The following is a 14,497-nucleotide window of genomic DNA, read 5'->3' as shown; positions in this document are numbered from 1 at the left end:
CGTATTATGTCTGATCAGTGCCTTAGTGTAGAAAAAAGGGAAGAGGAGCTGCTGACTGTGAGGTATGTAGGAGCCGTCTCGTTAGGCCTTGTCTAGTACCAGGCAGTACACCAGAATATTTAAGATAACTCATTATACACTACGACAAGAGCGGGTAAGTTATAAACAGCACTGATATAAGGCTAGACAAATGAATCAATGAGTTTGATTAGTGATGAGCTACAGATTTGACGAGGCTTGCGCGGCTAAAATGCGCGGTGCTATATTAAGTTGAGGATTCGATACATAACCAAATCTTATAGCTGGCTTCAGGTTCCATCTTTAAGCAGATTCAAAGCAAATTCACAGCAGACAGCATTCGTATACGTTGACCAATATGATTATCTTCCGAGCGTAGAAAGCTACGGTAGTACATACTTTCACACTTCATATCAAGTACCTGTATCTTATACAATAAGTTTTCCTCCTTCGTGTAACTGATGGGCGTTGGAAATATCGTGTCATCCCTTAATATCCTGATCACGCATAACATCCATGTTAATGCCCAAATGCTTTTCCCCGTCCTGTGAATGCTGATCGAATGTATACCAAACTCCATCCACCATTTTTCCAAATGATTGCAGATGAACAATTGAGTGTCAACTCATGGGCCAAGTCCTTGAGGATCGGTGGTCGGTTGATGGGTATGCGACCGGGCAATATATGTGCCAATAATAAAAGTTATAGGACTATCCCTTGTTCCCCTGCCTGTAAACGCCAGTACCTGACATGATATATCCCAAATGCTTCATAATTGGGCTCCATGGTAAAACAAGAAACGACAGGGGGTATCAATGGATGAGATAATAAAAAAAGAAAAAAGTTCAGGGAAAAGTAGTAACGAGTGAGGGTAGGCGGCGGTAATGATGGCCAATGTTACGAGTAGGCGTCATTATGTAGAAACCGTCGCGTTATTGTGGCGATCTCTCGAAATCCAACCAAACAGATCTGCCCTTTGACCTGCTGGTGTAGTGGTTGAACCATCAGTTGGGGTTCTCAAAAAGGTTTCTCGGGGTTCAAGTAGTAAACTCTTTCGGTAGTAGCTGACTTGGACATTACCCTGGTCAGTCTCTTTCACACGAGTAACTTGCGCTTGAATCCATTCCTGCATGTCCGGAACCTCTGTTAGCTTATAGGGAATCTGGAATCGTTGTAGCTCGCCGATGATCTTCGCGGTTCGGGTATGTTTATCAAAATTGATAACTGTTAAGCCGTTCTCATTTGGGCCTGAGCCAGGAAGTTGTTTTGTAGCAGGGTTACCAATATCGACAAAGGTAAGATCGGTTAAAAACATGCCAAGAAACGGGAGGCATGGAGGGACATGGCCCTGAAGACGAGCTCGAAGCACCTTATTGTTGTTTGATGGTTCAACAATAGCTTGCATAGTTTTTAACATTTCGCGTCGCTTTGGGCTCACAAGGTCCCAAGTCTTTCTCAAGCGACTGATAATAGAGTTATTCAAACTGCAAACAATAGCCATGAGACCGTCGTAGTTATTGAGTTCTAGGCATTGATGGGCGATCTTGATCCACTGTTTGATGACCACGGCACGCTTCTTAACTTCTGGGTATTGAAGAATAGTGTCCGCTACGAGATTCGACAAGTCGGTGGAGAAGCTCGACATCGCCTTTACGTTAGGCGAGGATGCACCATTCTTCTTCATCCATTGAGAACCCAGTAGCTCTTCTGGCAAGATGGAGCAGAAGATGCTCATTTGTTTGAGAGTTAACTGGCGAGCAATTTCGAGAGGTTCAAAATCAAGAAACGAGGGGCAGCTGCCTCCCGACTTCCAGTTATTGAGTAGATTCTGTTGGCTTTTAGATATACTAGGGTTGGGCATCGGTGTGTCGATAGGGACGTATTGAGAGGTGGAGGTGCTCGTCTTCCCCATAGAGGACACTAGACGTGGTACCAGCGAACCATCTGTGGACGAAACCCGCTGCGAGAGTTCCATGATTCGTCTACCCGCACCTGGAGAAGGAAGTGACCCAAGTTTAAACTCTGCAAAATTCTGGATGAGCGGCAATGCTTCATGATCAACAGAATCGCGCCAGTGCGATTCCAGCCACCCCTTCAAGACATTGCAAATACGTAATCTTACAGGACCTGCTGCGTTGGGATTTTCGCCCACGTAATCGAACCGTTCGATGAGTGCTTCCACCAGCTTGCTAGGCGTGCAGAAGAGCCGGAAGGTGAGGTAGAAGGTGGATACAAACATGGCGTCAGGCGTCGCCTCATGGGTTGTAAGACGCTCGACTAAGGCAGCAAGCGAGCCACCAGTAATTTGTCCCTCCTTGTTGAACATTAGTTCGTGGGCAAATGTTTTCTCTAATAATTTCGACTCAAGCTCCTCGACTTCCTCGCTTATGCTGGAACTGCCTGCTGTACTTAAGTCTGACAAGGACGGTTGAGCCTTTGGTACGAGTGTAATATCAGGTGTAGTAGCACGCGTGGAAATATCGGACACCATGCTCGATTCCGAATCACGGCTTAGATACGTGTTGTTACTTCCAGAACTGGAAGCAGTGCCTGTATCAGATCGGAAAGAATTATGATACTCGACGTCTTGAGAATTTTCTGTCGTAGGGCTATACGGCTCATTTGGCGGAATAGCGGTCGTAAGCCTTGGTAAAGCCGGGGGTGAAGGTCGAATAGAGGAGACAGAAGACGCCATGCTCGATGCTCTATCATCTGCAATCATCGACTGCGGCCTTGATGCAGGCGAGGAGATTTGCTCGGGAGTCTCTCGCCCTTGCGTGTTTTCAACAGGGACCTCAGGGAGTGGCTTGTCAATCGATAATTGAGTCGAACGATTAGTCCTAGATGACGACTCAGGTGTTTTGGTTTCCGAAATTGTTGATTCGGTTGGCGTTCGCGGCTGGCTCTCGGATACGGCTTCAAAAACACCCAGGTCAATGCCCAGGTTTCCATTCTCGACTTCGAATTCGAAATCGCCTATTCTTTCCAAAACCCATTTAGTTTTTGCCACACATTCGCCAGCTGCCTTGACGCACCCAGTAGCGGCTGAGAGAAGCCGACTGTTATCTTGTGGCATAATAACGTCCTCACCGTCAGGTCCCCGGTTACCCAGAATCTCGCGGGCAAGGTAGACCAAATCTCTGATACGATCGTACATGGCTACACGCGACTGTCCCAGCGTGTCCGAAACGGATATGTTGTGATCGCATATCGCATCTACTACTGAGAAAAGCACTCCGCCTGAGATAACTGAATGCTTAATAGCGAGGGCGAGTTCCGGTCGTGATTGAGATTGGACGTGCAATCGGCCAATGAAAGATCCAAGATACGATAAAAATGTATCATGGCAGGAATTAAGCCGCTCTGAAACAAGATTTTGGGGATGCGATAATGGAGAAGGACCGGCTAGAGACACTCTGTGTGATATAGTAGCCGATAATCGATTCCCGTGTAACGAACTGAGTTGAGACATCCGATTACTTGCTACATTAGCAGACGAGTAAACACTAGATGATAATCGTTTGTTGGTGGATCCAGTTGTTTGTGCGTCGTCGGCTGCCGGTGGTGCCAATCCTTTAGTGGTCACTGCATCGACAGCTGTTCGGGAAGATGCAGCTTCGTCTCTCCGGTCGCTCTCAAACTCCGTAGACTCCAAAGGTGGCGTTGGTGGCACGAATGACTCCTCGACAACGGTTGCCATTACTGTTACTGCAGGTGCGCGTAGCCGTCTATCGTCTTCAATCAAATCCAGAAATCGAACGCCTTTGACGACGATCTTGAATGCCTTTAGGATCATCTCATCAATGATGTCGTTTACATCGTCGATATATTGCGGTAAACTTTTTAATGTTTCTTGGAGTCGCTTGGCGATTTTTACTAAACATGATAGCTCGGATAACAACGACTTTCTACCACGCCGTAAGATTTCGCTCCTCTGTATTGTAGCTGACTCCCGAGTCAAACAGTGTGTGTGTTCCTGGGACACGATTAGCTACTTGTAACCAGAACAATTCCACACAAATCTGTTAGCTTACCAATAGATAGCGTACGCCTGCAATAATGCCTTTCATAAATTCCTGGTTGCTAAAGATGTCCCGATCGTTCGTCGCTGTACTCCTTAGCAAGTCCCAGAAATTCAACAACGCATTGAGTAAATTCCTCATCTCCTCGGGGTCGTACGCTTCGCAGTAGTTTGTTGGTAACCATCCCCTCGCACCGGATATCAATAATGTGCCATCGGCCCACCCATTAGTATGAATAGAGTGGACTAAGACCACGTCGCCCTCGTTCAAGGGTAGTGTAACGGTTGAGTCTGACATAGCATAGGTGGGATGGAACGGATAAAAGGCTCGGAGGAAGTTATGAAAGATGGGGTTTGATGGTGTGGGTTGGGGAACTAGCTCCTCCTGCGAATCATTAGGAGTCGAAGGCGGAGTTATTTGGGAGTGAGAGTATGGATGTGTGGATGCTGTTGGTTCACCTTCCTGCGGGTTCACTGCTGCTTCATCATAGCGGTTCTTGTTGATTGCGAGCGGAGCCACTTGCAGGCTCGCTCGCATAGGTTGGTCATCCAGCATCATGATTGCTGTAAAACTGCGCTATAGAAAACCATGGGACCAAGTTTGCTGTTACTTTCGCAACAGCTAGTAGTTAGAGGAGATACCCAGACTCCTCACGACGTAGGTGCTCTAGCGGACGTGCACCACGTCTTAATTCTTCTCTGAGAGTCTCGAGACTCGAAAACTTTCTGATACCATAAATAACTGTGTCTGAAATAGGCGATTCTAGAAAGTTCGATGTGAGGTTATTGCGAGAACACTAGGTGTTCAAGTTGAAGAGGCGTTGTAGAATAACCAGAAGAACCTGTGGGTGAAACAGAAAGTTTGTTAGTACGCGACCATTTGTTGTTTGCGATTGCTGCAAAGGAGAAAAATTGAGAATTTGATGGAATGAAGGGAGATAAAGTGAAAAAATAAAATATTATCAGGTTTCTAGACAGGAGGGGTCCAAGATAGGAATGTTGAAGCTGTCTACCTAGGAGGTAGCTTAGCTTAAACAATTCTAGGGTATGTGCTTGACGCAAAGTCTCAGACCCAATTGCTCATGACGACTCTTTCTATTTGACAGGTAGCATACCATATCAGGCAGTAAAGAAGATCGTTTTTTCCGTCTTACCATGCGCGATAGGAAATCGGAAGAGAACTATGCCCGTATGCGTACCTCGTGGGTTTTGATGCACCAACCCGGGAATCGCAAAACCAATATTCTCGATTCCCTTCCCTCAGAGAAAGCTCGCATAAAAATATTCAGGAAAAGCACAAAAGAAATAAAATAAAAAATGAAAATTCACCTTTCCACAATCTTCAATCCTCAATCAGTATACCCAACAGAAGAGGGGCGTTATTGTGCGTTAATCCAAGTTTCTCGAAAGGTAATGAGATGATTGAGATAGTCGATGTCAATAACTGTGATTGCCGAAAATGGTTCCACCAGTTCGCGGGTAAGTCCAATACCGTGTCGACACTTTTACTCTCGAGTTGATCGTCCTATCAATTGCAAGCTTTCCTTTAATCCCAAACTTATTCCGAGTCCATAACCAAGTCCGAGAATGGTGAGAAATATTGGGGATGGATATTCGTGGCCGACTAGTATCGCGAGCGCTTAGGGAATTAACACATCAAATGAAAATGTGAAAGATAGACGGATAAGTATGGGGGAGGGTGAAAGCGTCGTATTGTACTCAGACCCGTCTGATCACTTAGGTTGCGTCCTGTGCAGCTGCAAATACTCGACCTACAAAGTCAAACTGAGCTTTGTGTAAGTGGATGAAGGAGATGGTAGGACAAAACGCAGATGCAGATGCGGCAAGATAGGTTGGGGAGATGCACGAGAAAAACAGATACCAATGCGCTCCTGCACGTCCTACTACATAGCAACTATTATCTTAATTATCCACGTTATTGGACCTGCCCGTTGCAACCCCCCATGCAGCTATGCCTAACAAAGACTCGGCAACATTTTTATTAGGCATGATGGACCTACGAGCCGGGAATATGTACGTATCTCCAAGGGGGGGGTACCTAAGGAGGGCAACCAGGGGTATGTTCGGGAACTGCGACCTTGACTGACAAGCTTCAGTGGATCCTGTGTCACTACCTATTGGTGGGTTCTGCTAGAGCTTTTGGTTAGGAAGGCTACTAATTTGACACCCGGCATGGGTTAGGTGCAGTGGGTACCTCTTATGTCGTACAGGGATATCTTACAGGGTCTCCAGGGCTTCCTTAGGTACAGATACACAGGTACTCGACCAGATAATGCGGTATGCACCTTCTGTAGATACATGCAATATTCCGTACAGTCAAGCATACTGTAAACTCACGGGGTAGGTACGAGAGACGATTATCGGCTTAAAGCCGGTTACAAAGTTGAACAGGTGCATCTTATAATTCTTATAATAATCCAAAGCTCTGTTCGCCGACCTCAAGACCCATTCCTAAAGACTCTAGCCGCTTGATAGTGATTGCAGTTGCAGCTCTGATCTCCTATTCGCGTATTCTTTCGTCTGGCGCCAAGCGGCAATATTAGCAGACAACCATCTCAACACCATCCGCAGGCCATTATACGATGCAGTATTCAAACCTAAACGCACATATTGATACATACCTAAGGTAGCTTCTATAGGACCTTCGGGGCGTACGAAAAGGCGTGCCTCGCCTAGGAGGAACACGACTCAGCTACTATAGATCTTGAAGAAGATTCGTTAGGACGTGGCCAATAGGTAGAGAGCCTATGGGGAATATGGAGAAAGGCGTTGGATGGGCTTAGACTATTGATTATCGCGATCTAGACGTTCGTAAAGGTACATGACACGTTATAAGGCTTATTTAAACTACCATTGGTCATGCAATGTAATGTTTTCGGAAGGGTTAATGATCAATAAACTATTAGGCTTGTTGGTTATATTTTCCAGCGTCTAATATCCAATTATCAGGTATAGTTGGCGCAGGTTCCACGTATATTGTAATAATGGCACTGGGATTGATGATAGCTTCAGATGGCTTCAGATCTATGTATGTGCGTATGTATGGAGTCGGGGGGTTTTGCGTTAGTGTACCACGCAGGCAAGAAATTTGGGCCATTTTATGTTGTAATCAACATAGCGGATCGTACCGACCTTTGTAGAGTATCGAGATGGTCGATCCCGGTGAACCACTTGGAGCTAGTCCGCGGGAAAATAGAATCTTAGGTGAGAATGCTGCTTGTCCGGTTTCCGCGGTAGGAATCAGGAATGGAACGGCGATTTTTTTTAGAGATGGTTTGTATATACATATTGCACTTCTTACAGGTATTAATAGCATAACACCGTTTTCATGCATTTTGTATTATCGTCTATGAAAACATTTGTCTATTGAGGATTATTTCTATACAGTACCAGGTTCAACACAGATCGTGTATATAAATGGTCGTATCGAATAATCGTGTTAGCTGTTTACATGACCCTTAGGTATCTAAGTACTTTACAAACACGAATTATGTATTCGTAAAATAAAAGAAATCATCGTGTTGTATTAAGGTATGTATGTAAGTCACGCAACACTACTCCCGAGTACGACTATCTCCAATAATCGTACATCAACAATCAAACCATTTACTGGATATCTACATATAGCTGCTACACCAATAGAAAACCAAACCAATCCATGTTGTGTCACTTTACATTCTACTACCCTTCCCGTTTCTCCCCACGCGACCATTGAAGTTCAAGCACAGGTGGTCAGCCTCGAAAATACAATAAACTGTTCAATAGCATCGCTCCCGGACATACGCGACATGAGTTTCGTATACGTCGATTATACACTTTACCAATGAGCTCCTTGATAGGTTTCCGACGGTCACGATAGAGGTAACTTGCTCCGAAGTCTGACTTACGAACCATACTCTGTATGGCTACCTAGGCCCTGACCGCCTTAGCCACCAGATTTTTGCGAGCCTTCTAATTAGCTATGAGCCTCGGGTGGCTTGCATTATCACCACCCTCTCCGAACGACGGTCCCATATGCCTCATCTTGCTGCGGCACTATCACCTCGATAACTTCGACATATCGCGATATACATAGGTATCCAGCTGCTTCTGACACGACCCAATTGTATTGGCGAATTCATAGTACTTGACTGCGTTCAGCTACAAAACTATTGCTTTAAACAATTAACACTACATAGGTACCACGCAATTGACTGGCTACCTTACGAATAGGCAGTGTCGTCTTCGCAATGCCACGCGAGCCACACCATGTAAAGCATGTCCGGCACCAGGGAATCCATACCGTATCCATCAGGGATTGGTACTGTCGACCGCAAGGGACGGCAACGCATGTCACAGTTCCGGGATTCCTCCTAACGACGTCAGGGTCCTACATACAACATCATACAGCATAAACCCGCAAAGCTTGTAGTTTTCATACAAGCTTTTACCATTGTTCCCGCGCTGACCAAGCTTGGAAATCGCCAAAAATGTCTGTTCTTCCGGATCTTCGACAAGAATAGATTATGCAAAAAACCCGGCCGATTTACTCGGCTCACCTACTTCCGAGTTCGATATCCCTTAAGTCTAAGGTCAGAGAACTAGCAATCGTATTACGATATGTGCTACTACATGTTACAGTCAAAATCTAAAGACAGGTTCAATTGACGATGGTGGTGCTAATTATCCAAGCTCGTATCTACGTCTACGTCGCAAATTTGAAGTCGTCTTATGTCTCAACCGGAAGCATACCTAATAAGTGAGCCGACCGAGACCTATCTATGCCAAGAGAAAAAAAAAAAACAAAAAAAAAACTCCTACCGGCTATAACTTCCAGTCCGCAAAGAAGGTCGTGTCCAATGTAGATACCGTCAAAATGATACCCCCGTGGTTGCAAGTAGTCAGCCCCGGCGAATAACAGGCATAGGACTTCTCTGCTTGGCGTCAAGCCACGCTGCGGAGTTTGCAGTAGTCACACGAGCCCGTTGGATCGTATGGATGCAGGAACCAAAAAAAGGCTCCAGCCAAGACTTTAAAGCATTGGCCACATTACCATGTGAGAACGTGGGTGCCGAAGGAATTAAATTGTGATTACGAGCGGCCATCTCATTTCCTTGTTTAGATACCAATCTGGGGAGTAGAGCCGAGAAGCCCTGGTGTCGTCACGAATCTTAACCTCGCACGTAAGTTGTTCTGCACAGAATACTAAGACACGCGCTTCGTGTATGTATTTACCTGTGTATCCAGTAGTGAACGGCAACAACGTCACATTACATAGGTACTTACGCCCCAGCAGACTCCAATATCGCTTTAAACTAGGAAGCAAATACCATTCATCCCAAAGTAGAAAAGCACTTCCTCCAGATACTCTTCATTCCGGCATCATATGCGCATACGTATTCTCCGATTCCTTACCTAGGTAAAAGGTATCTAGGTAGCTTATGTATTAGGTGACGCCGATGTCGTGCCAGTACAATCCCAGGGATCGATCCAATAACTTGTACGGATTAAGATTGAGAAGCCCCATGCTGTAAACTCCGCTTCCAGAACTGAGCTTCTAGATTTACGGAAGGTTGCTAAAGGCTATATTCAGCGTTAGGGTAGTGAAGACGTATAATAGCTCTTATGCTAGTTACTATGGCATTGAAGAAACAAGGCGAACTTTGCAGTATTTTGAGGATAGGGATCTCGAACAAGACGCTTTCGATTCGTCATTTAGGTACGTATTACCTACGTATTACGCAGTACATACCTACCTAGGTAACGGCCTCGACATGTCTGTGCGTTCATCTGTTGATACCCAACTGATCGATACCCCTAGCTTCTTCTCGAGAAGCTCGAGCCTCTAGTTCCTAAGAAAAGAAAAAAAAAAACCCTCAGAATCTCCGCGCCCATTTACCTGAAACTATCTATAGCTACCTAGCTCACGATCTATACATCTCAGTAATCTCGCATCATACATACATGGTGCCGTCCTACTGGGGTACATATTCAGGTAGCGACGGAAGGATGCTAGAACGAAGAAAAAAATTCCAGACGCCAATTCGAAGATCAGGGTATATCCTTGAGGGTCCGCATCGTCATAAGCTAATTACCTTAGCTTGCTTACTACTTTTATCCCTTTTGGACTTGGCCCTCGGTATGGCCTTACGGTGATAACTTGCTATTTCCTTTTCAAGACTTTCTAGTTGTCTACTAAAATTGCTCTTTGGCCTATTACAGGCTCAAGCTTTTAGATGACTCGAGTACTGCTACTGATTATTGACAATGCCAATGGCTGCGGTGCCCCCCGCAATGTCGACTTGAGCTAGGTCAATCTGTGGTCTTGTTACAACTCAGATCTCAGGTCAATGGTATATGCAAAACATAACGATCTCCAAAGTGACAATGTTAAGCCCTAGAAGATAGCTTGCGCATGAACCGCTCTTTAAAAGAATGACGCTCTTCAGATCTAACTGTCGCGGAAAGCTTTCATTCGATTAATTTATTTGCGGGGGGTCGTTGATGTATACCCCTGAAATTTCCAGTGTCTTGGTTCAGATATTTTGCCAACTTTCATAAAATTTTAGAATGGGTTTTAATCCCGTACTCTTATCTCCTCGGTTTTTATTTTTATTTTTATTTTTATTTTTTATGCCATCGAGGTCGCTAAATTTCAAAGGAGCTCATGCATGTTGGGACTGACCGGACTCTCGGATCCATCCCTTTACCAAATGCGGCCAGTTCTCCAAGACTTACATCAGATAATTTTATCTTGGCATATACATCATATCGACCGTTGACCTTCTGTATATGACGATAGGCAGTACCTAAAATGCACCCGGCCGTTTTATGATTCTAGACCCAACAGAGGTCTAGAAGGCAGCATCACTTTGCATACGATATTTCTATGCAACACGATGTCTCAGTAAAACGTGTTTATCACACGCCTCAATTTTTACAACCCGTTAACGATAACGTTAATACAATATTTCCAAAGTAACCTCATTTCCCACCTATACAATATTTACTCAGCCGTCCCATCTTTAACTTCAGACTCATTAGGGTGTAGGCTATTCAGAATTCGGGGTATCCCATCTAGCCTTTCAAGACTCTAATCTAAATTGGTTCCCATCGGATGAGCTTCCGGTGTGTAAGCCACGAGCCTCCCGCCTGTCCAAAATTTGTCGCTAGTGTTAAAAAGTGCAAACCCGGTCAGTTTTGAGTTACCGCTTTGATCATGATCCTAGGTCTAGAATTGTCTTGGTTTTCTAATGGAGCCAACAGCAGCAGCTACTGCATCAGGGCACTACCAATGAAATCCGTTGCCATTCACGCGGCGCAACGCCACGCGAGTTTTCAGGGAATACAAAGGCTCTCTCAGCCCTGAACAATTACGGTGTGGGGTCCTCAAAAGCAAAACGAGGCGACGGCACGAGGCGGGTTTCCGTCTTTTAGTTACGAGCTATGGCTTGATCTAATGGTCCTAGTGTCAACGGCGTCTTGTTAAACTGCTTACGCACTATATTAAGTACGTAATATGAAGTTCGGGGGGGCACCGGTGAGGTTGCCTAGGCGATTAGAAATTTAGAAGAACTGTTGGTCTTTGCTCACCTTTTTTATCCATCTTTGATATCCGTTCGATCCGCCCAATATTCAATTCTTTACGCCCCGACGCCCGCCAAGGACCATCTCGGGGAGCTGCCGTCCCAAGCGTTCAGCCATCCATTTACACAACATCAATGGAACCGCGTATGATAAATCAGATTAAGTTAGATCTTGCAAATGCGGTTCCAAAAAAAGCGGCAACTTACTTAAAAGGCCGGAGGGGATGATCGCTCCATGGGTGCTCCAGCAAAGCTCGGATCTGATCTCAGTCCGGGCAACGCATGAACACGAGCACGGTTGCGAGCATACGTTGGTCTCGTCTTTTATGTAATGAAACGAGACATGATACCGGATACAAATATTACATATTAGTCTTCTCTTTGGTTCTCATATCGGCGCCCCGGATAGAGTCGAGACGCCTACTAACAAGAGCCACAGACTTATGCTGCACGCTATGTAAGCCTTTCCGGCACTTCGTGATTGCCTACACCGATATGAAGTAATACAGTGAAGCTCCAAGCTCCTTCTTAGCGAGAAAGGGGTATATACAGTAGATTGCATATCTACTACAGTAGATTGCATATCTACCGTTAGTATTGAGCTGGTTCAGAAACCACTCAATCTCGTCATATACCATGTTGCACTACAAGACTTACGTACTTATTTAACCCCGGGAGCCACGCGAGCAACGCAGGTACACGAGTAGCCACGAGGGAATCCTAATTTAATCCATATTTGGCCATTCAGCATTTGTGCGCCGAAGAAAGAAAAACGGAAACGAAGTGGCCGCATACTCTGCAACCCCCCTCCGCAACTAGGACCTAGCCAGCTAGCCATCTGTTTCTCCATAGCAAGTACATCTGCAATGTCGATCCTCTCTCATTAGCGTTAGAAACTCCAAGATGTAAAAGATACGGCTTAGATGTAGTATAGATGCTACTATTCAGGCTACTACAACAACATGATGCATGCTCTACATAGCCGAATAGTCTAGATCAGTTCGGCAAATAGACGACAGTTTAACCCCTTTCCCTTACCTCGTACATTTACTAGTGGTACCATGGAAATATAGCGGTGTATTATTACGATTAAATGTCTTTTAAGGTTACGACTCCGGTAAAATGACTTCGACCTACTGCGGCGCATACACGAACGCCAACTGATCTATCTCATCACCGCACTGGCCTAAGAAGCCGACAATGCCCCACCCATCCGGCGCCGTGAACGTCGAGCAAGCCGAAGTAGACTTTCCGGCCTCTAAAGTCCGGCCTGCACTCGTTGTCGCCTTTATGTAGAAGTTGCGCGTCTGATCGCTCTTCTGGCCTTGGCACAACTGAGCGCTAGTCCAGTGTTCATTGGCATTAAGCGTTAAGGTCGCAACATTGCCACCATCGCCTCCGTGCGTAAACGTCGTGCCATCAGCTAACGTTAGGCCAACGTTATCTAACCTCTCCCCGCCCCGGAAGGTGAGCGTGCTAACCTTTGGTGACGTCTTTCCCGACAGCGATGTTACATCACTAAACCAAGTACCGTGCGGGCCACCCCAAAATCCAGATTGTTGCAGACTTGATCCCGCTGACCAGGTAAAATTCACAGTGATAGGGTTATGGTCTGATAGGATACTGCCGTTGGACTGTAGGAACTTGGTACTCTCATAATTCCAGTACGTAGCGCTCAGATCGAGAAGCGCGCTCCCGCGGTAAAAGACTTTGTCGACTGTCTCGCATTCGTTAGTGGTGCTTGGATTTTCGCAAATGGTTTCGACGTTCGGAATGGTGCCATCATGCACAAGTTCAACCCAAGGGTCCGTGAGTCCGTTCTGCTCCGAGAAGATGCGGATACCGTCACCCGTCCGCGTGTAGCGGCTATTGGTGTCGCCGTATACAAGCACAGCGTTGCCAGAACTACGGGCATCGATGGCGTCAGCTACCTGCTTGAGATTGGCGGCACGTGCTGTTATATCGCCGCTCTCGCTACCCGCGTCTGTGTGTAGGTTGTATACGTCGACGTAAACACCATCGTCGATGGCGGCACGCATAAAGGTAAAACCTTTAGGGGTCAAACAGTCGCCTGACCCAATGCTGCAGGTTTCCCATTTGACGCGCTCATAGTCAACCCAGTCGAAGTTCGATAAGGTGTTGAGTCCGGAGCCGAAGGGCACACCACCCGAAGTAGCCGTACGGTACGGGTGCGTGTCCGCATCGTAGATGTAGGCGTGATAGTTGAAGTCCTGGGTCTTACGTTTAGCTTAGATCCTTCTTGTCTATCATGCAGCGTATATGTCGCAGCCCCTTTACCCTCAGGCCTCTGTTTCAATGAAAAGGGAGAACAGCGCAGGGGGATGGAACAGACAGTTTCAAAACTTGACCATTTGCCAAACTCTTACGAATCGTCGATACATATTGAACCAAGGGGGGAGACGAAATATCGTACGTACCTCTTGTACGTGAATTATATCATAATCGTACTGCGCTAACTTAGTGCCTATCAACCCCGAGTTGGTGGTCTTGTCTCCGGGGACCTCGTTGTTATTAAGGAAATCTGGCAAGCCTGCGACGTTCATGCTAAGGACGCTAAACTCGCCGCTACTGGCTGCCAATACATCGCTGATTAGCAGGGCCAATGCACCGACTGGGACGGCAAGACTCGTGGTTGAGCGCTTCATCTTTACGTTGACAAGAGTCGATGCTGACCTCTAGGTATTTCGCTACAAGTAACGATTACTTAGCGCTCCTTTTTATGTTTTCTTTCCATCTAGGCTATCACCAGCAAGGGGCATGCATAACACATTAAGATAGAACGAAGATTAGTTAAAGAAAGGGTCCATATCCTTCATCTCGTAAAGTCTCCATCTTCTCGGCCTTGGATTAC

At 45.9% G+C, this 14,497-nt stretch overlaps 2 protein-coding genes across 2 annotated transcripts; both read right to left on the bottom strand.

Moving 5' to 3' along the window:
- Positions 1-931: 931 nt before the first annotated feature.
- On the bottom strand, positions 932-4,598 carry GL218_00236 (Ras guanine nucleotide exchange factor A; the record flags this gene model as incomplete). The annotated part of the gene is made up of 2 exons (XM_033576648.1): positions 932-3,994; positions 4,053-4,598. 2 exons carry the CDS (start codon positions 4,596-4,598, stop codon positions 932-934), a joined length of 3,609 nt encoding a protein of 1,202 aa, XP_033441714.1.
- Positions 4,599-12,758: 8,160 nt separating this feature from the next.
- On the bottom strand, positions 12,759-14,291 carry GL218_00235 (uncharacterized protein; the record flags this gene model as incomplete). The annotated part of the gene is made up of 2 exons (XM_033576647.1): positions 12,759-13,856; positions 14,064-14,291. The coding sequence occupies 2 exons, from the start codon at positions 14,289-14,291 to the stop codon at positions 12,759-12,761; spliced, it is 1,326 nt and encodes a 441-aa protein (XP_033441715.1).
- Positions 14,292-14,497: the final 206 nt, after the last annotated feature.

The sequence above is a fragment of the Daldinia childiae genome (assembly GCF_008694065.1).
Source record: "Daldinia childiae strain JS-1345 chromosome Unknown Scaffold1, whole genome shotgun sequence".
NCBI lineage: Eukaryota > Fungi > Ascomycota > Sordariomycetes > Xylariales > Hypoxylaceae > Daldinia > Daldinia childiae.
The sequence above is the reverse complement of the archived record's forward strand: the minus strand, read 5'-3'. Positions and strand labels throughout refer to the sequence as shown.